Source organism: Emys orbicularis, chromosome 2 (assembly GCF_028017835.1).
Source record: "Emys orbicularis isolate rEmyOrb1 chromosome 2, rEmyOrb1.hap1, whole genome shotgun sequence".
Taxonomy (NCBI): domain Eukaryota; kingdom Metazoa; phylum Chordata; order Testudines; family Emydidae; genus Emys; species Emys orbicularis.
Window position 1 is genome coordinate 200,307,753 of NC_088684.1, and position 25,904 is coordinate 200,333,656.

At 43.3% G+C, this 25,904-nt stretch overlaps 2 protein-coding genes across 2 annotated transcripts; one reads left to right on the forward strand and one right to left on the reverse strand.

Annotated features, from left to right (window-relative positions):
* Window positions 1-11,258: 11,258 nt before the first annotated feature.
* MRPL32 (mitochondrial ribosomal protein L32) lies at window positions 11,259-15,052 on the reverse strand. Its single transcript, XM_065399133.1, has 3 exons — window positions 14,911-15,052; window positions 12,878-13,062; window positions 11,259-11,912 (listed from the first exon to the last, which is right to left on the reverse strand). The coding sequence occupies exons 1-3, from the start codon at window positions 15,023-15,025 to the stop codon at window positions 11,658-11,660; spliced, it is 555 nt and encodes a 184-aa protein (XP_065255205.1). The 5' UTR covers window positions 15,026-15,052; the 3' UTR covers window positions 11,259-11,657.
* Window positions 15,053-15,283: 231 nt separating this feature from the next.
* Window positions 15,284-24,052, forward strand: PSMA2 (proteasome 20S subunit alpha 2). The gene is made up of 8 exons (XM_065398701.1): window positions 15,284-15,403; window positions 18,788-18,864; window positions 19,576-19,708; window positions 20,237-20,359; window positions 21,055-21,136; window positions 22,570-22,643; window positions 23,506-23,563; window positions 23,643-24,052. The coding sequence occupies exons 1-8, from the start codon at window positions 15,360-15,362 to the stop codon at window positions 23,757-23,759; spliced, it is 708 nt and encodes a 235-aa protein (XP_065254773.1). The 5' UTR covers window positions 15,284-15,359; the 3' UTR covers window positions 23,760-24,052.
* The last annotated feature ends 1,852 nt before the right edge of the window (window positions 24,053-25,904 follow it).

The following is a 25,904-nucleotide window of genomic DNA, read 5'->3' on the forward strand; positions in this document are numbered from 1 at the left end:
CTTCTGGAATCTCTCCCGTCTTCCATGATTTTCCAAAGATAATAGCTAGAGGCTCAGATACCTCCTCTATTAGCTCCTTGAGTATTCTAGGATGCATTTCATCAGGCCCTGGTGACTTGCAGGCATCTAACTTTTCTAAGTGATTTTTAACTTGTTCTTTTTTTATTTTATCTGCTAAACCTACCCCCTTCCCATTAGCATTCACTATGTTAGGCATTCCTTCAGACTTCTCGGTGAAGACCGAAACAAAGAAGTCATTAAGCATCTCTGCCATTTCCAAGTTTCTTGTTACTGTTTCTCCCTCTTCACTAAGCAGTGGGCCTACCCTGTCTTTGGTCTTCCTCTTGCTTCTAATGTATTGATAAAAAGTCTTCTTGTTTCCCTTTATTCCCGTAGCTAGTTTGAGCTCATTTTGTGCCTTTGCCTTTCTAATCTTGCCCCTGCATTCCTGTGTTGTTTGCCTATATTCATTCTTTGTAATCTGTCCTAGTTTCCATTTTTTATTTAATTCTTTTTTATTTTTTAGATCATGCAAGATCTCGTGGTTAAGCCAAGGTGGTCTTTTGCCACATTTTCTATCTTTCCTAACCAGCGGAATAGCTTGCTTTTGGGCCCTTAATAGTGTCCCTTTGAAAAACTGCCAACTCTCCTCAGTTGTTTTTCCCCTCAGTCTTGATTCCCATGGGACCTTACCTATCAGCTCTCTGAACTTACCAAAATCCGCCTTCCTGAAATCCATTGTCTCTATTTTGCTGTTCTCCCTTCTACCCTTCCTTAGAATTGCAAACTCTATGATTTCATGATCACTTTCACCCAAGCTGCCTTCTACTTTCAAATTCTCAACGAGTTCCTCCCTATTTGTTAAAATCAAGTCTAGAACAGCTTCCCCCCTAGTAGCTTTTTCAACCTTCTGAAATAAAAAGTTGTCTGCAATGCAGTCCAAGAATTTGTTGGATAGTCTGTGCCCCGCTGTGTTATTTTCCCAACATATATCCAGATAGTTGAAGTCCCCCATCACCACCAAATCTTGGGCTTTGGATGATTTTGTTAGTTGTTTAAAAAAAGCCTCATCCACCTCTTCCACCTGGTTAGGTGGCCTGTAGTAGACTCCTAGCATGACATCACCCTTGTTTTTTACCCCTTTTAGCCTAACCCAGAGACTCTCAACACAACAGATGGAGTAAGGGCTTCACGATTAGATCCATTTAGAATAAATATTTATACATTTCCTACAAGAACAGGCCAGGTCAGTTTTGGGGCTTAAACTACTTGCTAGAGCCTCTTTAAAATTGCTATTCTTTGTATTTAATATTAATCCCAGATTATAGAATGACAAAATCCATCTTTCTAACTGTCTGCTCAAAATCCTGAGCTGTGGCAGAAATAGTACATGTAATATCACCGTCTAGAACTATGTCATAATAGACTCATAATCCAGACCCTCCGCCATACAACACATTTCACAAGACACTTGCACTTTTCAGTGTTTTTTATACTATACAAGATTTGTAATAATGTTCTGCCCATTATCTCTATTCATAGAGAAGCTTGATTTACCCTTTGAATGTTGCACTGAATGCTGCAGCCACAAGATTTATTGTAATGTCCCCCACAAGTACCAAACTTCAGAGGAACATTAAGTATGATGCACACCAGAGCTGTAGGATGGGTGGTGACTGTTTTCACATCTCATGGAGCGCTTGCATCCCCTAAAATACGAATGCTGTTCCTGTTCCAAACCCCAGTCAGCCTAAGCATAGACTGAAATTTACAATATTCATTGCATGCACCTTTAATCAGTTTCCAGCTCTGTCTGTTAATTCACCATTAGCTTCCAGAGCATTATCACAGGTACATGTCTATCTGATTTGTACTGAAAAACAGAACACAGGTTTGAAGTCCAAGAGAAGTCAAGGTGTCAAGCCTTCAGCATTTGTCCTTTAAATAAGATAACAGTGGATTAAAGTCTGTCTCAGTAATACCCAGGCAAGTTGCAACCCCCCGATTTCAATAGCAAAACTTGACCCTGTCTCTACTCTGCTTCTGGCCCCTCCCACTGCCTGTTCCTTTCCTGTCTCTTTCCCAGATTTCACTCCCTCTTGGGCATGCAGGATGGCATATTCTGACAGTGACTCAATATAGGTTGGGATAAGGGGGGCTATAAGGAAGTGCTGCTCCTGCTGAATTTAGTTCTGAGGAACAATCCCTCTGAACTCCATGCTCTTTTCACCATTCCCTCCACTCCTTGATCATTAAACCCACATTTGTCTAAGGAAATTCCTTGCAATAATGCTATCATGTAGTGACCTGTTACTTATATGTCTCTCTGGCTGTATAAGTACAATGACAAGCATGTGCTGCATACAAGCAGCAGAATTTATACAGGCATCTATATTTGAGATTAAAAAAAAAAAAGTAGGGGAAACTGAAATACAAGATCAGTTTTCACAATCCATCCAGTAGTAAGCAGAAGCATATATAAATGCATAGGCCCGTGGGTTAAAGTTTCTTGGCATAGGCCTAATTGAGTTGACACAAAACAATGAACTGCTGTAGATAAGCCTTGTGGTCAATGACAACTATCATATTTTTCCTTTGTAGTTATCAAATTGTCTATCTACACATCTGTCACTTCTTCGACATGTATTTCTTAAAGCTGACTTTGACTGTATTATGTAGAGTTGTTGTAGCTGTGGTGATCCCAGGATATTAGAGACAAGGTGGGAGAGATTATATCTTTTATTGGACCAACTTCTGTTGGTGAGAGAGACAAACTTTCGAGTTTACACAGAGCTCTTCTTCAGGTCTTTATCAGTCAGAAATATCTTCAGCTACTATTTATCATGTGCCAGAAATCTAGAGCTCCTCTGCCACCTAGTGCTTTAAATAAGTATATTTTGTTTCAATTACCATCAGCTCTTGACAATCAATATACATAAGGAGCATGCAGGAGCCCTTTGTTAGAATTCACTTGCTAAGTGAATCCCACTTCTCATGAAGTTCATTACCTCTCTGCATATTTCAGAGTAACAGCCGTGTTAGTCTGTATCCGCAAAAAGAACAAGAGTACTTGTGGCACCTTAGATACTAACAAATTTATTTGAGCATAAGCTTTCGTGGGCTACAGCCCACTTTATCGGATGCATGCAGTGGAAAATACAGTAGGAAGAGATATATATATATACACACACACACACACACACACAGAGAACATGAAACAATGGGTGTTACCATACACACTATAAGGAGAGTGATCAGTTAAGGTGAAAAGAACAGGAGTACTTGTGGCACCTTAGAGACTAACAATTTTATTAGAGCATAAGCTTTCGTGGGCTACAACCCACTTCTTCGGATGCATATAGAGTGAAACATATATTGAGGAGATATATATACACACATACAGAGAGCATGAACAGGGGGGAGTTGTCTTACCAACTCTGAGAGGCCAATTAAGTAAGAGGAAAAAAAAAAACTTTATATATCTCCTCAATATATTTTTCACTCTATATGCATCCGAAGAAGTGGGTTGTAGCCCACGAAAGCTTATGCTCTAATAAATTTGTTAGTCTCTAAGGTGCCACAAGTACTCCTGTTCTTTTTGCGGATACAGACTAACACGGCTGCTACTCTGAAACCAGTTAAGGTGAGCTATTATCAGCAGGAGAGAAAAGGAACTGTTTGTAGTGATAATGAAAATGGCCCATTTCCAGCAATTGACAAGATGATGTGAGGAACTGTGGGGGGGGGGGGGGGGGGGAAATAAGCATGGGGAAATAGTTTTACTTTGTGTAATGGCCCATCCACTCCCAGTCTTTATTCAAGCCTAATTTAATGGTGTCCAATTTGCAAATTAATTCCAATTCAGCAGTCTCTTGTTGGAGTCTGTTTTTGAAGTTTTTTTGTTGTAATACTGCGACTTTTAGGTCTGTAATCGAGTGGCCAGGGAGATTGAAGTGTTCTCCAACTGGTTTTTGAATGTTATAATTGTGTCCATTTGTAATTCACCTCTGCCAGACATGAGCTAATGCTGTGACTCAAAAATACATTTGAATTATTGTTATTTTTGCCTTTAGAAGCACCAAACGACGAGCATTTTAGATTCCCCCCCAAACACACACAATACAATACTCCCAAACCACTACAAAACTTTACTAAATGGCCAACATACTTCAGATTACACAAATACAACGTATAGATTGTGATATATTATCTATATCAGAGATTTTCAAACTTCTATTGTCACATTTCTGTTCAACAGGTTATTGTAACACCTCTCTGTCCATTATGGTGCATCACTCAAAAATATAGCAAAGTGTAACTCTAGGCTCTGTACATGAGTGGCCTAAAAATCCTACTGACAGGCAAAACATAAACTCACCCTTCTGATCCCTCCCCAAAACAAATCTGTATCTTCCCCTCAAAGGGGAAAAAAAGAAAAAATAATCTAATCACTTTCCCCACCCTATCCCCTTCCTCCTCATCCCTTCCATCTTTGGCACCAAAAAAATCTTCCATTCTGTGTTGCACTCTTGTAATTCCACATTTCTTTGGCTTCATTTGTGGCTGGGGAGTCAGAAAGACCTGGTGGGATTTGGAGGGGTTTTTGGCTGGACACAAAAGAAAGGATTCAAGTAATTTCTGGCTTGAATAGGGCCATGCTGTGACTGCTGGCTCACCTCCATCATCACTCATTCCTTCTCTGGCCTGAGGGTTTGCAGGTCAGGCTGCATGATCCATCTTGAGGATATTACACCTGTCCTCATCCCAGTCCTTTGGGTTTGGAGGTCATCAGCTAGGTGGAAGCCCATTCATAGCCCCAAAAACGTAAATTAACACAGTTAAGGTTAACTGGCAGTGTCACATGCCTTTCCAGAATTCTGAATACATCTACACTTAAAACCTCTGAAAACTAAGGCCTGGTCTACACTACGTGTTTAGGTCGACTTTAGCAGCGTTAAATCGAATTAAGCCTGGACACGTTCACACGACGAAGCCCTTTCTTTCGACTTAAAAGGCCCTTTAAACCGGTTTCTTTACTCCACCTCCGACGAGGGGATTAGCGATAAAATCGGCCTTAGGGGGTCGGAATTGGGGTAGTGTGGACGGAATTCGACGTTATTGGCCTCCGGGGGCTATCCCACAGTGCTTCATTGTGACCGCTCAGGACAGCACTCTCAACTCAGATGCACTGGCCAGGTAGACAGGAAAAGCCCCGCGAACATTTGAATTTCATTTCCTGTTTGCTCAGCGTGGAGATCACAGGTGACCACGCAGAGCTCATCAGCACAGGTAACCGTGATGGAGTCCCAGGATCGCAAAAGAGCTCCAGCATGGACAGAACGGGAGGTACGGGATCTGCTCGCCATATGGGGAGATGAATCAGTGCTAGCTGAACTCCGAAGCAGTAAACGAAATGGCAAAATATTAGAAAAGGTCTCCAAGGCCAAGAAGGACAGAGGCCATAACAGGGACGCACAGCAGTGCCGCGTGAAAATTAAGGAGCTAAGGCAAGCCTACCACAAAGCCAGAGAAGCAAACGGAAGGTCCGGGGCAGAGCCGCAAACATGCCGCTTCTACGCGGAGCTGCATGCCATTCTAGGGGGTGCAGCCACCACTACCCCAACCGTGTGCTATGACTCCCTCACTGGAGAAACACACAGGGAAGCGGGTTCGGGGTACGAGGAAGATGAGGAAGGAGATAATGTAGATAGCTCACAGCAGCAAGGAAGCGGAGAAACCGGTTTCCCCAACAGCCAGGATATGTTTATCACCCTGGACCTGGAACCAGTAACCCCCGAACTCACCCAAGGCGTGCTCCCATCCCCTGAGGGCACACAGGGGACCTCTGGTGAGTGTACCTTTGTAAATATTACACATGGTTTAAAAGCAAGCGTGTTTAATGATTAATTTGCCCTGGCAATCGCGGCCAGTACAGCTACTGGAAAAGTCTGTTAACGTGTATGGGGATGGAGCGGAAATCCTCCAGGGACATCTCCAGAAAACTCTCCTGGATGTACTCCCAAAGCCTTTGCAAAAGGTTTCTGGGGAGGGCTGCCTTATCCCGTCCGCCATGGTAGGACACTTTACCACGCCAGGCCAGTAGCACGTAGTCTGGAATCATTGCATAACAAAGCATGGCAGCGTATGGTCCCGGTGTTTGCTGGCATGCAGACAACATCCATTCCTTATCGCTCTTTGTTATCCTCAGGAGAGTGATATCATTCACGGTCACCTGGCTGAAATGGGGCGATTTTATTAAGGGGATATTCAGAGGTGCCCGTTCCTGCTCTGCTGAACAGAAATATTCCCCGCTGTTAGCCACGCGGTGGGGGGGAGGGGTGAAGTGATCATCCCAGAGAATTGGGTGTGGGGGGGAGGGGAGTTAGTTGGGTTTGTGCTGCATGTTAACCCTGAAACCGCAGCCCCTCCTTTTACATTGCAAACCCATTTTAAATGGCCAACACAACGGGTGCTTGGTATGGGAAATGAGAGCACTACTGTTTGAAACCATTCCCACATGTTAAGAAAGTTAAAAAAGCCAAAAGACTGTGTCTTACCATGGCTGCCTGCAAGCCGAAATCTGTGGGCTGGCACTGCGTGAGTGATCTCTCACAGCAAACCGGCAGGCCCTCAATATAAGAGGGAAAATGCGACCTTGTAACGAAAGCACATGTGCTGTGTAATGTGAACAGCAAAATTTAACGTGAAAGAGTGTACCTATTGTTCTCTAAAATGTGTCTTTTTTAACCACCTCTCCCTTCTCCTCCACCAGCTGGAAATGTTTCTCCTTCACAGAGGCTAGTGAAGATTAGAAAGAGAAAACGGAGGATGCGGGATGACATGTTCACAGAGCTCCAGATGTCCTCCCACGCTGACAGAGCACAGCAGAAGGCGTGGAGGCAGTCAATGACTGATTACAGAAAAGCACAATATGAACGAGAGGAGAGGTGGCGGGCTGAATCGTGGGATGAACAGAGCAAGTTGCGGGCTGAAGATGATAGGTGGCGTCAGCTTGCAGACAGAAGGCAAGAGTCGATGCTCCGGCTGCTGGAGCATCAAACTGATATGCTCCAGCGTATGGTTGAGCTGCAGGAAAGGCAGCAGGAGCAGAGACCGCCGCTACAGCCCCTGTGTAACCAAAAGCCCTCCTCCCCAAGTTCCATAGCCTCCTCACCCAGATGCCCAAGAACACGGTGGGGGGGCCTCCGGCCACCCAGTCACTCCACCCCAGATGATTGCCCTAGCATCAGAAGGCTGGCCTTCAATAAGAGTTAAAGTTTTAAACTGCAGTGTGTGCTTTTCCTTCCCTCCTCCCCCACCCATCCCGGGCTACCTTTGCAAATATCCCCCTAGTTGTGTGATGAATTAATAAAGAATGCATGAATGTGAAGTAACAATGACTTTATTGCCTCTGCAAGCAGTGCTCAAAGGGGGTAGGGGAGGGTGGGGTGGTTGGCTTACAGGGAAGTAGAGTGAACCGGGTGGGGGGGGGGCGGAGGGTTCATCAAGGAGAAACAAACAGAAGTTTCACACCGTAGCCTGGCCAGTCACAAAACTCGTTTTCAAAGCTTCTCTGATGCGCACCGCGCCCTGCTGTGCTCCTCTAACCGCCCTGGTGTCTGGCTGCGCGTAATCAGCGGCCAGGCGATTTGCCTCAACCTCCCACCCCGCCATAAATGTCTCCCCCTTACTCTCACAGATATTGTGGAGCGCACAGCAAGCAGCAATAACAATGGGGATATTCTTTTCGCTGAGGTCTGAGTGAGTCAGTAAGCTGCGCCAGCGCGCTTTTAAACGTCCAAATGCACATTCCACCACCATTCGGCACTTGCTCAGCCTGTAGTTGAACAGGTCCTGACTCCTGTCCAGGCTGCCTGTGTACGGCTTCATGAGCCATGGCATTAAGGGGTAGGCTGGGTCCCCAAGGATCACGATAGGCATTTCAACATCCCCAACGGTTATTTTCTGGTCCGGGAAGAAAGTCCCTTCCTCCAGCTTTCGAAACAGAGCAGAGTGCCTGAAGACGCGAGCATCATGTACCTTTCCCGGCCATCCCACGTTGATGTTGGTGAAACGTCCCTTGTGATCCACCAGGGCTTGCAGCAGCATTGAAAAGTACCCCTTGCGGTTTATGTACTCGGTGGCTTGGTGCTCCGGTGACAAGATAGGGATATGGGTTCCGTCTATCGCCCCACCAGTTTGGGAATCCCATTGCAGCAAAGCCATCCACTATGGCCTGCACGTTTCCCAGAGTCACTACCCTTGATATCACCAGGTCTTTGATTGCCCTGGCAACTTGGATCACAGCAGCCCCCACAGTACATTTGCCCACTCCAAATTGATTCCCGACTGACCGGTAGCTGTCTGGCGTTGCAAGCTTCCACAGGGCTATCGCCACTCGCTTCTCAACTGTGAGGGCTGCTCTCATCCTGGTATTCTGGCGCTTCAGGGCAGGGGAAAGCAAGTCACAAAGTTCCATGAAAGTGCCCTTACGCATGCGAAAGTTTCGCAGCCACTGGGAATCGTCCCACACCTGCATCACGATGCGGTCCCACCAGTCTGTGCTTGTTTCCCGGGCCCAGAATCGGCGTTCCATGGCATGAACCTGCCCCAGGAACACCATGATTTCCACATTGCTGGGGCCTGTGCCTTGTGAGAGGTCTATGTCCATGTCAATTTCCTCATCACTCTCGTCGCCGCGCTGCAATCGCCTCCTCAGCTGGTCCTGGTTTTGCTTTGGCATGTCCTGGCTCTGCATATACTCCAGGACAATGCGCGTGGTGTTCATAGTGCTCATAATTGCCGCGGTGATCTGAGCGGGCTCCATGATCCCAGTGCTAGCTATGGCGCCTGGTCTGAAAAAAGGCGCGAAACTAGTATCTGACGGACCAGGGGAAGGAAGGAGGGAGCGAGGGAGGGAGGGAGGGAGGGGCGAGTGACGACATGGCGTACAGGTACAGGGAATTAAAATCAACAAAGGTGGCTGTGCATCAGGGAGAAACACAAACAACTGTCACACAGAATGGCCCCCCCCAAAGATTGAACTCAAAACCCTGGGTTTAGCAGGCCGTTGATTTCACGGAGGGAGGGGGAAGCTAATGAATACAGAACAAATCTATTTTTTACATCTTAAGCTGGCAGCCGACGGTGCAGCATGACTGATAGCCACTGCAGTACGATGACGACGGATACCAGTCGTAATATACTATCTTCTACCAAAAGGCAAGGGGCTGCTGCTGTGTAGCAATGGAGCCCCACGTCTGCCAGCCCCACGTCTGCCAGCACCCAGATCGCCCTCGGCCTCTTCTGGGTGCTTAGCAGAAAATACTGGGCGTTTGGCAGAAAATAGCATACTACGACTGGTAGCCATCATCATCAAGACAGTTCAATAGGACTGAGCATGACTGCCCAGGTGCCCATGATTGACAGCCACTGCAATATGACGATGATGGATATCAATCTTAATACATCATCTACTGCCAAAAGGCCGGGGGCTGCTGCTGTGTAGCAATGCAGCCCCACGTCTGCCAGCACCCAGATCGCCCTCGGCCTCTTCTGGGTGCTTAGCAGAAAATACTGGGCGCTTGGCAGAAAATAGCATACTACGACTGATAGCCATGATCGTCAAGACAGTTCAATAGGACTGAGCATGTCTGCCCAGGTGCCCATGATCGACAGCCACTGCAGTACGATGACGACGGATACCAATCGTAATATACCATCTTCTGCCAAAAGGCAAGGGGCTGGTGCAATGCAGCCCTACGGCTGCCAGCCCCACGGCTACCAGTCATGCTGCACCGTCTACCGCCAAAAGGCAGTTAGCTGCTGCTGCTGTGTAGCAATGCAGTCCCACGTCTGCCGGCACCAAGATGACATATGGTGACGGTGAGCTGAGCTGAGCGGGCTCCATGCTTGCCGTGGTATGTTGTCTGCACAGGTAACCCAGGTAAAAAGGCGCAAATCTATTGTCTGCCGTTGCTCTGACGGAGGGGGAGGGGCCTGACGACATGTACCCAGAACTCCCCGCGACACTGTTTTGCATCATTCGGGCATTGGGATCTCAACCCAGAATTCCAATGGGCGGCGGAGACTGCGGGAAGTGTGGGATAGCTACCCATAGTGCAATGCTCCGCAAGTCGACGCTAGCCTCAGTACTGTGGACGCGGTCCGCCGACTAGAGCACTTAGAGCATTTTATGTGGGGACACACACAATCGGCTGTATACAACCGATTTCTATAAAACCGGCTTCTATAAATTCGACCTAATTTCATAGTGTAGACATACCCAAAGAAATAAAGAGTTAAGTTACACATCAGCCTCACTCTGCAACTTTAACTCAGGCCTCTTGAGATGTACCATTTTTCAGGGAGGGGACAGGGATGTGTGCCATATCTCAGGAATCCTTTGCTTAAATGACTTCAAATTTGGATCATTAACCCTTCCCTGACCCATCACGGAACACATCAATTTTCAAGATAATCCAAAGCAAATGCAACATTTTAGAGTACTGGGGAGGGGGGTGGAGGAATCCATATTTAAACAGTAAGTCAGTCTCAATCTTAATATAAGATCACCACTGTAATGGGAAAAGTGAGGATTCAGTTGACTGCTGATACTGAAGGCACTAGAAAGCAACAGTTGCCAGGGGAGGGTGGTTTTGCATCCTCCCTGCAGAGAGTAACAACAGCCTAAGCCGTGCATCATATGCATTGCAAAGAAGTACTCTCTTCTCCCCACCCCAAAAAAGTTCAGCATGGAGAATGCAGATTGGCCCTCAAAACAGTGGGGACCTGGTTAACTGGGACAACTACAGATCACTCAGCTGTGGCTTACCTGATCAAGTCTTATGGCTGTGGCCCGCCATTTGCTATTGTCCTTACAAAATAGGTTTCCAGTGAGTATACTTAATATTAATGTTTGTGCTTTCATCCAAGGATTCCAAAGTACTTTACAATTACTAAAGGCCACATAATAGCCCTCTAAGATAAGTTTCTACTTCACATCTTGATAAACAGAGATGTTAGATGACTTGCTGTAAACACTCAATGAAATTCCCAGCTCAAACAACTCCATTTCATGGAGACCCAACTTGAAAATTACTCCTGCTCCCCATGCTCTTCATACATTTTTAAAGTTGATTTTTCTCGGTTCATATTCTTAGCATCTAATCAAAAGAATTTTGAAAAGCCAGACAACTTTTTCAGAGTAGCAGTCAAAATAAATAAATAAATAATAAAAAAAGCAGAGAACAGCTCTCCCTACAGAACTTAATATACTTTATTTTACAGCTGTGAATGTATTTTACATTATGACATTACGTAAAAATCACCATTTAAATTTACAGTAGTATAGCATTAAAGCAATATGTTGCACTTAATGTGCAATAAGCGTGTACCTCAACATAAAGTTGTTCCTGATTTTCTCTCTTTTTACAACTACGATGCTATTACATTCAGATATTTCCCACTGCCACACTATGGCAATGACATTCAATCCCAAATAAAGGAAATGCTTTTGAAGTAGGTTTTCCAAAAGATGATAGCTTCCCATCTTAGCATTAAGTGAACTAAAAAAATGAATGTTCTTGATAAACATTTTCTTCTTTCCTGAAGTATCAACTGTTTTTGACCACATGGAGTTCTATAGTTCCGTGGAATCAATTCTGTGTGAACCAGCTTGGACGTTTTCTCTGTCTTTCAATGATCCGCTTGCCTTCATCTCGTTCTGTGGGCTTCTCTCCCTCATACAAGACTACAGTCTCTACAGTGGGAGCATTAAATGGCCCTGCTTCCTTTTCCTTTATTTGGACCCTTATGAGACCAGTTTCCATTTTAATTTTTTTGTAACAATAGCCACAAAGGACATGCTTCTGTTTCAGATTGCCACATTCAGGACAAACATCTATATTTGTCTAAAAGATAACAAAACAAGAGAAGTTTAGAAGTGAAGAAGTTGGGACAAACAGGGAAGAACTTCATAAAATGCTAAGAGATGGTGGGGTGAAGGTAATGAGCAATAGCTATTTGTTCCATTAAACCTCATTTCAATTTTAGTGAGATATATGATTTTCCCACAAGCAACCACATGGAATACTGCCATGCAAATTCCAATTTTACTGATATGCAGGCCTACTACTCATCAGAATAAAAAAAGAACCTGGCATCTCTCCCCACTTAAAAACTTAAAAGCAAAGATTTAGTAGTAGAGAATTGTAGTGCAATTTCATATTACAAAGACTTTAAAGCATACCACGGTTCCATTTATTTGTATAGCATCAGGTATAAAATTACAAACTAACCACTTACTTCACAAACTAAGTGAATCAACTTTGTGTTTTGGGGTTTTGTTTTCTTACCAATTTGCAAAATGTATAGATTCTCAGGCCAAAAGTTAAGGGCTTGATCCTACAAAATGATCACTGGGACAAGTGTTTACTATAACAAGAAGTCCTTCTGAAGTCAATGGCTAAAGTATTACGCCTGGTAATGTTTGCAGGATTGGGCTCCAAAACACACAAGCTCATCTTGATATGCAGAATATTTAGCCATTTCACTCACACTGAGATGTATAAAGAGATTTCATATTTTATTGGTTTGGATCTCAACTGTACTCTTATTTTAAAATGTAGTTTAAGGTTGCATATTTTGAATGTAACATTTAGGATGTACTTTAAGTGGCATAAATATTTTAAATATATTTATAGAGAATTTCCAGAGAGGTTTTTCAAGGTGTTCTCACCATCAAGGAATATTATCTTTTTTGAGCTTTAGAAAATGATGAGCACAAAGTAAGTGTTTTATAAACATACTGCATTATTTAAAAAAAGTTATTTGCAATGAATGAGATGGCAAAGCTAATAGAAATTTGACAGATTACCTTGAGTTTTATAAGTTTACTAGGGTGTCTTCTTCTGCAGCGGTTCACCTCAATAGTACGTCTCTTCTTGGGAGCTGCCATCCAAAAGATGCTATCTAAAAAGTTTGGAGCCTTGTTACTTTCTTCCCTAATATCTTCCAGTGGATCAGGAAGAGTAGCTGGAGCCTGAACAGCCAATGCTGGTGCTTCAGAAAACAAGAAAAAAAAATGCGTCAGAAATAGCCTAGACCTACTGAGTTCAGTTAATTGAATCCAATGCTTTTGCAATAGGTTACATGGCAAATTAAAATGGTGCATTTTACATGAGCATGGCTCTGCTGACCTCTTAACTTAATAAATGTTAAACTTGTAATGTTATAAAAAGAAGGAGAATATCTAGGACTATATAAAGAATGAATTACATTACAAAAAACTTCATTAACACACAGTTCAGGTTTCTGCTATGGAACAATACCTTCTTTTCCCATATCCTTCTGGAAGATTGGACTTCAAAACCCTAAACTCTAACATTAGAAAACTAGGAAACGTTCACTTTAAGTCTCCTTATTTATCTCTGAAAAGAACTGTAGCACTACAAAAAAACACAAGCCACAAACCTACAAAACTCACAAAAAGTACAGTTAAGATTCCTATTCACACACGACTACCGCCATACAATCTAGTTCTTCCCTAGATTCAATTCTGCTGATGAAAAGGAGGAGTCTCGGGGAGCAGCTCCAAGGCAGAGGGCAGGAGCAGCACATGGCAGTGGGGGGAGGGACACAGCTGAACTGCAGGCAACTGCTGCACAGGGAACTTAGCAGAGCGGGGAGCTGATAGGGGGCTGCCGGTCCACCCTGGTTACAAGCCCCCATCAGCTAGCTGCAAGGGGCTCTTCCTGCAAGCAGTAGACAAAGCAGGCGGCTGCCAAACGTTAGAAGGGAGCATTACACAACTTTAAACGAGCAAGTTCCCTAATTGATCAGCAACGTAACAACAAAACAAAGTTAACCGGGACGACTTTAAGTGAGGGGTTACTGTAGTCTCCATGGTTGGATTTACAGACTCATAGACTTTAAGGTCAGAAGGGAACATCGTGATCATCTAGTCTGACCTCCTGCACATTGCAGGCCACAGAACCTCACCCAGTCACTCCTGTAATAGACCCATAACCTCTGGCTAAGTTACTGAACTCCTCAAATCATGATTTAAAGACTCCATATTACAGAGAATCCACCCTTAAACCTGCAAGTGACCCATGCCCCCTACTACAAAGGAAGGCAACCCCCCCCCCCCCCAGGTGTCTGCAATCTGACCCAGGGGGAAATTCCTACCTGACCCCAAATATGGTGATGAGTTAGGCCCTGAGCACATGGGCAAGACCCACCAGCCAGACACTTAAGGCTTCTCTGTAATAATTCAGAACCATCCCCATCTAGCGTCCCATCACAGCTGCTGCTAGCAGTCACAGATCGGCTACATGCCATTGTAGGCAGTATCCTCATACCATCCCCTCCATGAACTTATCAAGCTCAGCATTGAACCCAGTTAGGTTGCTTGCCCCCACATCTCCCCTTGGAAAGCTGTTCCAGAACTGCGCCCCTCTGCCCACGAAAGCTTATGCTCTAATAAATTGGTTAGTCTCTAAGGTGCCACAAGTACTCCTGTTCTTTCTGCTGGTTAGAAATCACATGATCAGACAGGCATCCATCGCGCACTGCAAGGGAAACAGGACTGGGGAGAGGAAATGGTCCCGCTAAGCTACTGGACCGAGGCTCAGAGGAAATGGGTCAGTTCTGGCTCCGCCACAGACTTCCTGTGTGCCCGGAGGGAAGTCACTTGCTCTCGCGGTGCCTCGGCTCCCCATCGGCGAGGCAGGGACGATAATGCCCGGTTTGGGGGGAGGGGAGGGAGATCTCTCAGTGCCTGCCAACGGGGAGCTCGTGACGGGGGGCGCATAGCGCAGCCTCAAGAGCTCGGGAGCCTGCAGCTCAGACGGGGGCAATGCCGGGAGTCGACGCAAGGGGCTGAAAGCCTGGCCGGGCTCTACCTACCCCAGGGGGGGCCGGGCAGCCCCCGCAGGAGACTCCGCTCCAGCTGCCCCCAGCAGCGCTGCATCAGCCCGCGCAGCCCGCGCGCCGGAGACCAGAAAACCACTAGCGCCGCCATCTTCCCTTCGCGGCGCAGACAGAGAGGCCGCTTGGTCTCGGGAGAGCCCGCGGGGCAGCCTGGGAAAGTGAGTCCCCTACTCCTCTCGCTCCCGCCAGGCTCCAGGGCGCAGGACTGCCACTCCCAGCATTCTCTGCGCAGCCCCCCACACAGCCATCGGACTACAAGCCCCAGCATGCCTCGCGATCGCCCCAGGGAAGCTAATTAGCGCGTGAAAACGGGGAATTCCCGGCATGCCCGCGCAGCCTCCCAGTCTCCCCCAATCAGGGTTCGGAGTCGGCGTACGCAGGGAGGTGACTCAGGCCGGCGGCGCTGCAGCGGGGCTCGGACCAAGATGGCGGCGGAACGCGGCTACAGCTTCTCCCTCACCACATTCAGGTAGCGGCGAGGTGGGGCGCGGCGGGGAGGTGGAAGCGGCTGCTGCGGGGGGCGGGGGCTCGTGGCCGGGAACGGGCGGCAGCGTGGGGTGGGACTTGCACAGTCATCGCCCCCTCCCCCATCTCCATCCCGAGTCCGGGCCCCTCCCCTGGCGTGGGGACGGCGGGTTTCTGGCCGCGGGAGTTAGATGGGGCCGGCGGGCGAGGAGGTTTCACTTTTCAGCCGGGCCGCCCTGGCTGGACGGGGAGCAGGAGCCGGACGCCTGGGTTCCGCCGCTGACACCCCGGCGCTGCCATTGCCGTGAGCGGAGCTCAGCGCCGCTGTAACCAGGCCCCAACCCAGCCTGCCGGGGCCTCGCTCCCCGCCCCGGGGGATGGGTTTGGCCCCGCGGCGGTGCCGATGCGGGTCAGCGAGGGGTTTCTGTGAACGGGCAGTAGCTGGGGAAACCGGGCCCTGCTTGCCCGAGGACGGGTTTAGAAAGTGACCCGAGCCCTTCACAGGGCGTTGGAGCGCAGCTCACGTCCCCTGCCCCTGGCAGGCGCCGGCCTGCCCGCGCTCTCCATGGTGGGGTTCCTGGGCTTGTCTGGCTGCAGGGGAGCAGGCAGCTTGCTCTGGGTGCGTGGACTTGTATGTAGTGGGAAGGGAAGACGGACACGTTAAAAACAAACTTAAACAAAATCCGAATCCCCGCCGCGCTAGACTGCCTCCCTGTCTCACTTTGTGTTCTGTAAAACTTGATTTCTGCTCAGAAATACCCACTTTACGTAAACCAACAGAGGAAGCAGACTTTTGTTTTTAAGAAAGCTGCTTCAAAGTAACCAGAAACACTCCACGGAAGCACAAAAACAGAAACCGAAAGCAGGAATCTGCTATAATTGACAAAGTGCCCACATAATCTTATTGGAGGGAGGCACTCCGGAGTTGCAAAGTGTTGACCTAAGCTCTATTGAAATACAGCAGATGAAGCATTTCTGTATTAAATATAGAATTTCCCTTTCATTGTTTTAGGGGGGCTTTTTTGGATGTGCCTATTAAACACATTAAGATCTGTAGCTTAATGTACTGAATGTTTCACCACAGTTTGGAAATCGTATTTCCTAATGGAATTACAAATCCTTTAACTCACAACAGCTACTGTATTTCCTGAAACTTACTTCAAATCTACTTGGCTTTTGTTTCTCTAAATGATTCCCCTCCTCTCCCCCCCCCCCCCCCCAAAAGTAAAAACTAATACTACAAGTCTCTATCCTTTACATCACATTTACTGTTTTTATGCCATTATCACAGTCCAAAAACAAATCTGTTCTTGTGCAAGCTGATGTTCAAACCACTTTGGTAGTGTCCAGTATTATATGTATGGATCTATTTGCCGATGGTCATAGCCTTTGTGTGTGTTTTGTTCAGGACAAGGTGTAGAGAGCTCAAAATACGTATTGAAGTATTTACTTCTCTTATAATTCATAGGCAAAAGCATAAGAGTAGATTCTTGTTTGCTGGGTCACTTCTCTAAAATCCATTGTTGCAGGGTCACAAACCTCATATCAATATTTTATCTATATAATTGTCCCCTAAAAAGTTTCACAAACTACGTACATTTAGCATCACTTAAATGCAGCCACTTCTGGGCTGGAAGGCTGCAACTAGCTGTTATACACCACACTGTAAAAGGGTGGTTGGGTGAAGGGAAGACTTGGCCAAGTACATAGGGCTGACTTCTATTCCTACAAAAAGTACAGTGCTCTCTTTGATGTCCACAAAAAGAGGACAAGACCACCAGTTTTAAAGTGTAATTCAAAAGATCAGATAAACAGTACATTGGATGGCCACTCAGTTTACATAATCACTTGGTTAGATGAAGGTCTGCCTGTTGTTCCAAGAAGTCTAGGTATTTTAAGCCTAATAGGTAAGCACTAAGATGACCCTGTATAAACAAATTCACTTTAAGCCTGGAACAAGTGATTGTTTTATTCACCCTTCTGTAGAATTTTTTTTTCATTACCATTCAGTAAGGGTTGATGTGTTGGCCTGTTGAACTGCCAGTTTTGTAAACCCACACTAGTAAATTCCCTAGTTTATAACTATGAGGATGAATAAGTATTTTTCAGTTGTCTAATGTGGCCCAAACCTTCCTTCAAAAATTTGTATGGTAAAAGCAGACAAGAAAAAAAAAATTGATGTGACAATCATTCTTTCTTGAGTCTTCTGCTTCCTTGGGTTTGCCAAGAACCCATGCCCTGCTTCTAAGTGAGACCATTAAATTAAGTGCAAATCTCTTATTAATAGAGACCTGTGCGGATACAAAAATGTATATGCACATCCGATCCGCGATCCACAAAAATTGTGAATATCTGTAGATAGCCATGGATTTGCAGGGCTCTAAACAGCTCCACAGGTCACCATGCAGCAGTGACCTGGGGCGGGAGGGCGGCCTCACCCGTCCACTTTTCAGAGTGGCGGATCCCACCCCCCCTTGCCCTCCAGCCAGGCCAGTGTGGAGCCCAGCCAGGGAGCCCGGGCAGCTGTGGGGGTGGGGGCTGAGAGCAGCCAGTGGCCGTATCCCTGCCCGGCTGAGGGCGGGTGGAGGGTCCGCGACTCCGTACCAGCTGCCCGTGTGGCTCTCCCTTATCTGGCTCCAGTGAGGGGAGGCAGGGGTATGCCTAGGAGCCTCAGCTTGGCCACAGTAAGAGCCGGTCGGGCAGGTGTGAGGAACCGCGGCATGGATACTCCACCTGCCCTGGGTACGGGTCGGGGGCTGCTCAGGTGGAGGATCTGCCATGGCTCACCACAGCTGACCGCCCAGCTCTTACCATGGCTGGACTGGGGCTCCGAGGCGCGTCTGCCTCTCCCTCCACCCCCTGCCTGGTTAGGGAGAGCCACGCTGGCAGCTGTGGGAAGCCTAGGTCCCTCCACCTGCTCCAGATCCCTGTGCAAATACAAAAATTTTATCCGCATCTAAGCTGCTATCTGCAAAAATGGTCCATGGCTGTAAAGCGAATACCCGTGGATTTGCAAGGCTCTACATATTAATTGAAAATAAAATGGACTAAAGTTGAAAAGAAGGGAACATGTGCTTTTGGGACCTGCTTCTTTATGTTTTACTTGGTTTCTAGAAAACAATTTTCATCAGGTATAGTGCAAGTAGGCGTCACAGAAGATTCATGACAGAATTCTGCAACAGCAAAATCTATGGTAAACCAGTCCAGGTCCTCTACAAGCTAGAGTGAGACTTCCAGACTTACTTTCCTTTGATCTGCCTTACTTGATGCTAGATCTCAAAAGGTGAAAGACAAATATACAACATTTGTTTAGCTTTCAAATAAAGACTTGAGGATATTTTCTTAATAAAGTATCTTATGACTGAATTGTATGTGTTCTCCTTTTTAGCCCTTCTGGTAAACTTGTTCAGATTGAATACGCTTTGGCAGCAGTCGCTGGAGGGGCCCCATCAGTTGGAATTAAAGGTATAAGAAATTTTCAAAGGTTTATTAAGATGTGACTAATCCAATGCTAGATTTAATGCTCTGGGTTTTAGTATGATGCATTGTCTGGAAGGAGAATCTCAACAGATTTTCGGCTATTTGAAAATGCATATTTCCTAGTTACTCTGCTGAGGTCTAGGGAAAGGTGATTTATAAAATAGCATGGAATTGTATTTTTTGTCTTTTTTAGATGAACTTTCACATGCTTTTGGTTGGTATAATATCTCCAAGTGTTGTTTTTCAGAGAAACAATTTAAAAAAGAGGAAGGATGAAGAGAATATAAATACTGTACAAAGCTACATTTATGAGGAACGTACATTTTGAGTAAATATTCTAGTTTAGAGGGAGATTTAATAGACATAAAAATCTTTCTTCTGATCCTAATCCTTGGGTAGGTAGTTGAGTTTTGAACTAATTTACATAACAATTACACCTAATGTAGCAATTGCTACAACTTCCTTATATACATTTTAAAATGGTAAGAGAGATGAAGGAGGTATGCTCGGCACCTATGTATGGTGGGGTAGCTGCTCTCAAGGATGACTGCTTAATATGCTAATGTAAATCTTGAGAGCTATGGGAAGGAGGGAAAAATTTTCACATGCTAGCAAAACTGTTTCGTGCTTCAGCTGCTCTTGATAACTGTTTTATATTGAATGTATAAACATAAAAATGTGTCTTTTTCTTTCCAGCTGCAAATGGTGTGGTGTTGGCAACTGAGAAGAAACAAAAATCCATTCTCTATGATGAAAGGAGTGTACACAAAGTAGAATCAATTACTAAACATATAGGCCTGGTGTATAGTGGCATGGGTCCTGATTACAGGTATGAGAACATTGCTGCTGTTCGAGAGGGTGTTTGTATTGGTCTTGATTTAGATCTTTTAATTCACGAAAACTGGAGGCACTGGTGCAAATAGGCCTTTCTGATCTCCCAGCTCTCTCTCATCCATTTCCCCAAGAATATTAAAGCCATCAGTTGTCTCTTAATGGTTAACCATGATGGTGGTATGTAATATAATGTTATAAATTTTTTCTTAACACAAATATCTTAATTGAATCATAAATATAAAAACATTTATACTTAATTGAAAAAAAAATAGAGAATCAAACTTTTATGAAAGAAATCATTTCAAATCAAGTAAGGTTTCATGTTTCCTTATGTCTCAGAGTGACTTTTAAGTTGGTGCATAATATATCCCAGTGGAACACATGTATCCATTCCCTTAGAGCACTCTGGCACTGAAAATACAGAATTGTTTAGTCCTATGTTATAATAGAACTTTTAGCTTAGGTGTCATAGATGTTTTAGCTTTTTCCTATAATTAAAATTTTTGGTTTTGCTCTTTTGTAGAGTACTTGTGCACAGAGCTCGGAAGCTTGCCCAGCAATATTACTTGGTCTACCATGAGCCCATTCCAACAGCTCAGCTAGTACAGAGGATTGCATCTGTGATGCAGGAGTACACACAGTCTGGGTAAATAGTTCTTACTAAACTAGCTGCAATGTTGTCTGTTCTTACCAAATATTTTTTTACTCAAATTTCTGCTTTCCTGCCTCAGGGCTGCTTATCATATACATAGGAAACTATCCTTTCTTGTTCAGGTTTCCCCATCTGTAAAATACTTATCTAACTCATGATGATGTTCGTAAGGTGTTTTCTGATGTGAGGTGAAAGATGCTGTGGAAGTTTGTTGTTAATTGACAATTAAACATTTTATGCCTAAAAGGGAGGGAGGACCTCTCTCTTGGTCAAGAAATGTTCTTGCAGTGTAGTTTGGGTGAGAGGAACTGCTAGCTGTTCATGTGGTAGTGGGTGGAATGTACTGTTAAGTGTCTTGAAAGTGTGAAGGTCATAGATCCCCATATATTTTAAATTTGTGGACTATGGACTTCCCCCATTCACTATTTTTTTTTTTAATTTTATTTAAGAAAAAGAGAAGGCAATGAGAAGACCTCTTGTGTATTACAATGCTAAAATGGACAAGATAACCATAGTAAATCTATCTTAATTAGATTGTGAGGAGGAAGGATTTTATAATGGCTAATTCAGTTATAAAAATGAATATTGGGAAAGCAAATGATACATTTAAGGGTGGTCTTACGAACTTTTAAAATAGATAATTTTAGATTTAAGCAATGGTTGTGGGTTTTTTCTTTCTCTCCCTGTAGTGGTGTACGTCCTTTTGGAGTATCATTGTTGATATGTGGTTGGAATGAGGGACGACCATATCTATTTCAGTCTGATCCATCTGTAAGTATGTTGCAATTGTAAAATAACTGAGTGTTTGGCTTTTAGAGTGATGTTCAAAGTGTTGTGTGCTTGTGAGATACCCTCAGGGCAGGAAGACTTTGGACACTGAAAAAGTTGATCACCTTAGGAGGCGATCAGATTTCACCTAATTCACGTGGAACATGATCAAAATTATTTATTCACACTTGCAGTGCAGGACTGTAAACTTATTTTGAAAATCCACTGTTCTGTGCCCAAGCATTTTTTTTAAAAAATATATATACACTACTTGTATTTCATAGAACTGGATGAAATTTTTCCAACAAAACTTTTTTGGGTGAAAAATGCAGACTTGACAACATGGAAGTGTTTCATGAATTTGTGTTAATTTTGCCTAATAGTTCTTTTGAAAAAGACACGCACCCCCCTCCCCCAGTCAATATGTTTAATTTCAGTAAACTAATCTAAACATTTTGCTTTTTCAGTTTGAAACAACTTTTTATTTTGAAATTTCCTTTTATTTAATTTTTATTTAATTCCAAAATGTGGGTTTTTTTTTTAAAAAAAGCTCAGAATCAAAACAAAACATTTCATTTTGTGTAGAACAAAACGTTTAGTGTGACCTGAAGTGTATTTTTTTTAACTTTGGAATTTGCTGAAATTTTGTTTCTGGTTTGATACAAAACTGATTTTTGTCCTGACTTTTGAGAATTGGCAGCAAACCAAGAAATATATTGTTCACACAGCTCTAGTATTCAATGAAGGAAATTAGTCATTGTAATGATACTTGATGAAATCTAAAAAACTGAAATGTACCTAACATATTAATGTAAAATTTCAAAGGCTTTATTGCCTTGGAAAAGTGATGAGTATATTTTATCCTGTTTGATGCATGCAACTTCCACTGACATTAAAAGGAGTTCTTGCTCAGATTAAGAGCAGCATGTGGCTCGGAGAGGCAAAATATAGTTTAAATAATGCATTACAAAACAGCTATGCAATTTCATTTATCATACAATAATATATAAAATGCACTGTAATAGACGGGGACACACATTTCCCGGTGAGTTTGTCTCCCATCTTTCCCAATAGTCCAAAAATTTTCTCTGTTCAACGAGCCACAAATAGAAATGGTTTTTAATGGCTGTTTTTTTGTTTTGTTTTTGTTTTTCATAAAATTCACCTTTCAAGGAAGGGGTAAAATGTCAACTGAAAGTACATAGTACAAATATTCCTTTATTTAAGATACTTTCTTAGCAGCAGACATTTAATAGCCAGTCCTCAAAACCTCTTCTTTCAGAGTCTTGTATAGCTATTAGGAGCCTTAAATATCCAAACCAAAAAGTTTTCATAAGAAACTATTGTATTTTAGTTTACAGATCAGTTGAGTGATTAGTAAGTGTTTGAATTATTTTCATGTAATTTATTTAATCTATGTGTTTTCATCTATCCAGGGGGCTTACTTTGCATGGAAAGCAACAGCAATGGGAAAAAATTATGTGAATGGAAAAACTTTCCTTGAAAAAAGGTAACGCTTCTGCATTACCTATCAAACTCTTAAAACAGTGGCTCTCAACCTTTCCAGACTATTGTACCCCTTTCAGGAGTCTGATTTGTCTTGCGTACCCCCAACTTTCACCTCCCTTAAAAACCACTTGCTTACAAAATAAGACATAAAAAGACAAAAGTGTCACAGCACACTATTAATGAAAAATTGCTTACTTTCTCATTTTTACCATATAATTATAAAATAAATCAATTGGAACATAAATATTGTACTTACATTTCAGAGTATATATAGTGCAGTATAAACAAGTTACTGTTTGAATGAAATTTTAGTTTGTACTGACTTCACTAGTGCTTTTTATGTAGCCTGTTATAAAACTAGGCAAATATCTAGATGTCCCCTGAAAGACCTCTGCGTACTCCCTGAGTACATGTACCACTGGTTGAGAGCCACTGTCCTAAAATATTGATATGTACATCTGTATTAGCTAAATTCAGAATTTCACAGCCAGATTACAATGTGTAATCATTTACAGTATTTTAGATGTTCTGATATTTATAATACAATGTTAAAGTGAAGATACTAGAAGTTTGAGTAAAACTGAAAGAAAAATGTTTCTGGTTGTTTAGCACAAACTTCTTGACTGGCCTGGCTATGAGGGGGTGTTTGTTAGAGGGCAGGAGAGGAATGGTCCAGTGTAAAGAACAGGTTATATTCAATATCTTATAAGTTTGAAGTGGTTTTGTTCTATACTGTCAGGTTAATGGAATAATTCTAATCCAAGTTGCATGTCTGTGAAACTCTAAATACATGAGGATTCTAGTGGTCTTTGAGAGAATATTTTAGGCTTCATACAGAACTGTGATCTCATTCTTTTTTGTAGATACAACGAAGATTTGGAACTTGAAGATGCCATTCACACAGCTATCTTAACACTAAAGGTTAGAGAAATACCTTAAATAGGTTTTGTTGTATGAAATTATTGATATAGTTAAGGAAACTCTCTTTTCTCTTTAACAGGAAAGCTTTGAAGGGCAAATGACAGAAGATAACATAGAAGTTGGGATCTGTAATGAAGCAGGGTTTAGAAGGCTGACTCCAACTGAGGTTAAGGATTACTTGGCTGCGATAGCATAGTAGTCAGCAAGACTGTGTGGATTCACACGGATCTTTTTAATTTTCGCTACCTAAATGTTTTTGTTTGCAGTTTCTGCATACTTATTTCTACATGGTTTGTCTGACTGATATTTTAAATATTATCCGTGAAAATGCTCTGGTCCTAATACTGATACTTGGAATCTTAATACAAAGAATTATTCCCATTGATACATGGAATCTTTGTACATGAAATTGTACAAAAATAAGTGTTATAATAAAAGCTTATAAAAGTTAACTAATAAAACCTACAAAAGGCACAGTTTTGTGCGGAATGTTTGTGTGTCTTTAATTTTCTATATAAAGTTCAATTTCAGTATAATTATTTTATTAAGGAAGCATACATTTTAGTAACAAGCACATATAGCCTCAGCCTTGGAGCTATGCCAGCCAAACTAAATTGATATTACTTTTAGTTTTTTTAAACACGTGTGAGAGCACGTGAATATTACTTAACATTAGGATTTTATTTATAGTGTAATATAAAAAAGCCCATGCAATTGGCTTCAGTGAAGTTTGTCCAAACATGGAATTATCTAATCTCTGTTACATATAATGCAGAATGAGCCAAGTCCTCCAGGTGTGGTGTGGATCTCCCATATAGTTCAGTAAGAGTACTGCTTTTGGAACACTAGAATGATTGAACCATCAACTTGCATGTCTGCTAATACAGGTGTTCTGTTACTGGAGCGTTTTTCATAGCTCAAGAACTTGCATTTTTCACAGTTGAAGTACTGTTGTTTGAATTGATGTGGGAAAATAAAGATCCTGCTAGCTATCAAGCACACAGTATTTTTCCAGTACTATCAATAAAATTCTACAGTAGGTGGAAAGGAAAAGGGATGCCTTAAAATAATCCTTGAATTGTGCTTAACTATGTAAAGTACCCTTGAAATGTTAATCTAACTTGCATGAAGTAATGGGACACTTGTGTCAAGAACGTCTTTAGAAGCAACAGTGAAATTGTGCATCACAAGTGTGAGACTGGGTACTTAAGTGTTTTATTTTTAGACAAGTTTTGGTATAATTTCAAAGTTATGTAGAACTCTGAATTTGCATTACACAAGAAACATAGAAGCAAATATATTTTTAGTGCACAAAATAATCTGTTCTACAGTCATTCTCAAAGTGAGTGCTATTGGCAGATTGTTTAGATTACCTAAAATTACGAATACCTCTCACTGACATCAAAATGTAAAATGACCAAGAGCAGTAGGTGCATAGGATCATTTACCTTATGTAAAAGAGTGGACAGATACTTAGGGCTTATCTACACTGCGATGTTGTCGATAAAACTTTTGTCTTTCAGAGATACTTAAAAGCTCCCCCCCACGAAAGACACAAGTTTTGCCGACGCAAGTGGCAGTGTGAACGCGGCTTTGTCGGCAGGAGCGCTCTCCTGCCAACAAAGCTAACGCCACTCGCGGGGCTGGAAGTATTTTATCGGCAAAAGTGCCGATTAAAAATAACGACAGCGTTCACACACGCTGACTTAGCGACAAGGCTGTGTCGACACAGTCTTGTCGCTAAAAGCTGCCTAGTGTAGACAAGCCCTTAATTTGGTAGGCTGCTGGTGTGAAAGCAACAACTAGGTCTGCAGAAACTTGCTTGTAAACTACTTAACTCGTGTGACAGTGCTCCAGCTGTTCTTCCTTGGGTCTTTCTTAAAGGACTCCTACTAATTTAAAACATGGTGATAAGTAGGATCTTCTGTAGCAGGTAGCCTTGACACACATGTCACAGCAATAAAGTTGCGTCCCAAAGACTGCACTTAGATTCACCCAATCCAGTTCACTTAGTCTTTTACTCTCAGAAGCACTAATTTCACTCTCAAATGTCTTCGAAGAAAAAAACAAAATTGTGTGATGGAATTGCAGTGCAGGTTGTCATAAATCTTAAATTCATGCCCTCAGTGACCTCAAAAGCCACTTGGAAAGGAAGAGAATAATGTGCTAATTCAAAAGCTTCATCTACTATGTGGCAGAACGGCATACCAGCACATCTCTCACGCTGATATCTTGTACTCTAGAATATTACCTTTTGTAAAGAAATGTAAGGCTAGAAAGAACCTAAAAAAGTCATCTACTCTATCCCCCTCCACTGATGTGCGACATACTTAGATGGTCC

Bases quoted from the DNA above. Each gene is read 5' to 3' on its own strand.
- MRPL32 (XM_065399133.1), bottom strand. From the start codon at position 15,025: ATGGCGGCGCTAGTGGTTTTCTGGTCTCCGGCGCGCGGGCTGCGCGGG. The intron at 13,063-14,910 runs GTAGGTAGAGCC...TGTTTTCTGAAG, and splicing joins GCTGCCCGGCCCCCCCTGGG to CACCAGCATTGGCTGTTCAG. The intron at 11,913-12,877 runs GTAATCTGTCAA...GTTATCTTTTAG, and splicing joins GTAAACTTATAAAACTCAAG to ACAAATATAGATGTTTGTCC.
- PSMA2 (XM_065398701.1), top strand. From the start codon at position 15,360: ATGGCGGCGGAACGCGGCTACAGCTTCTCCCTCACCACATTCAG. The intron at 18,865-19,575 runs GTATAAGAAATT...TTTTCTTTCCAG, and splicing joins CCCATCAGTTGGAATTAAAG to CTGCAAATGGTGTGGTGTTG. The intron at 23,564-23,642 runs GTTAGAGAAATA...TCTCTTTAACAG, and splicing joins CAGCTATCTTAACACTAAAG to GAAAGCTTTGAAGGGCAAAT.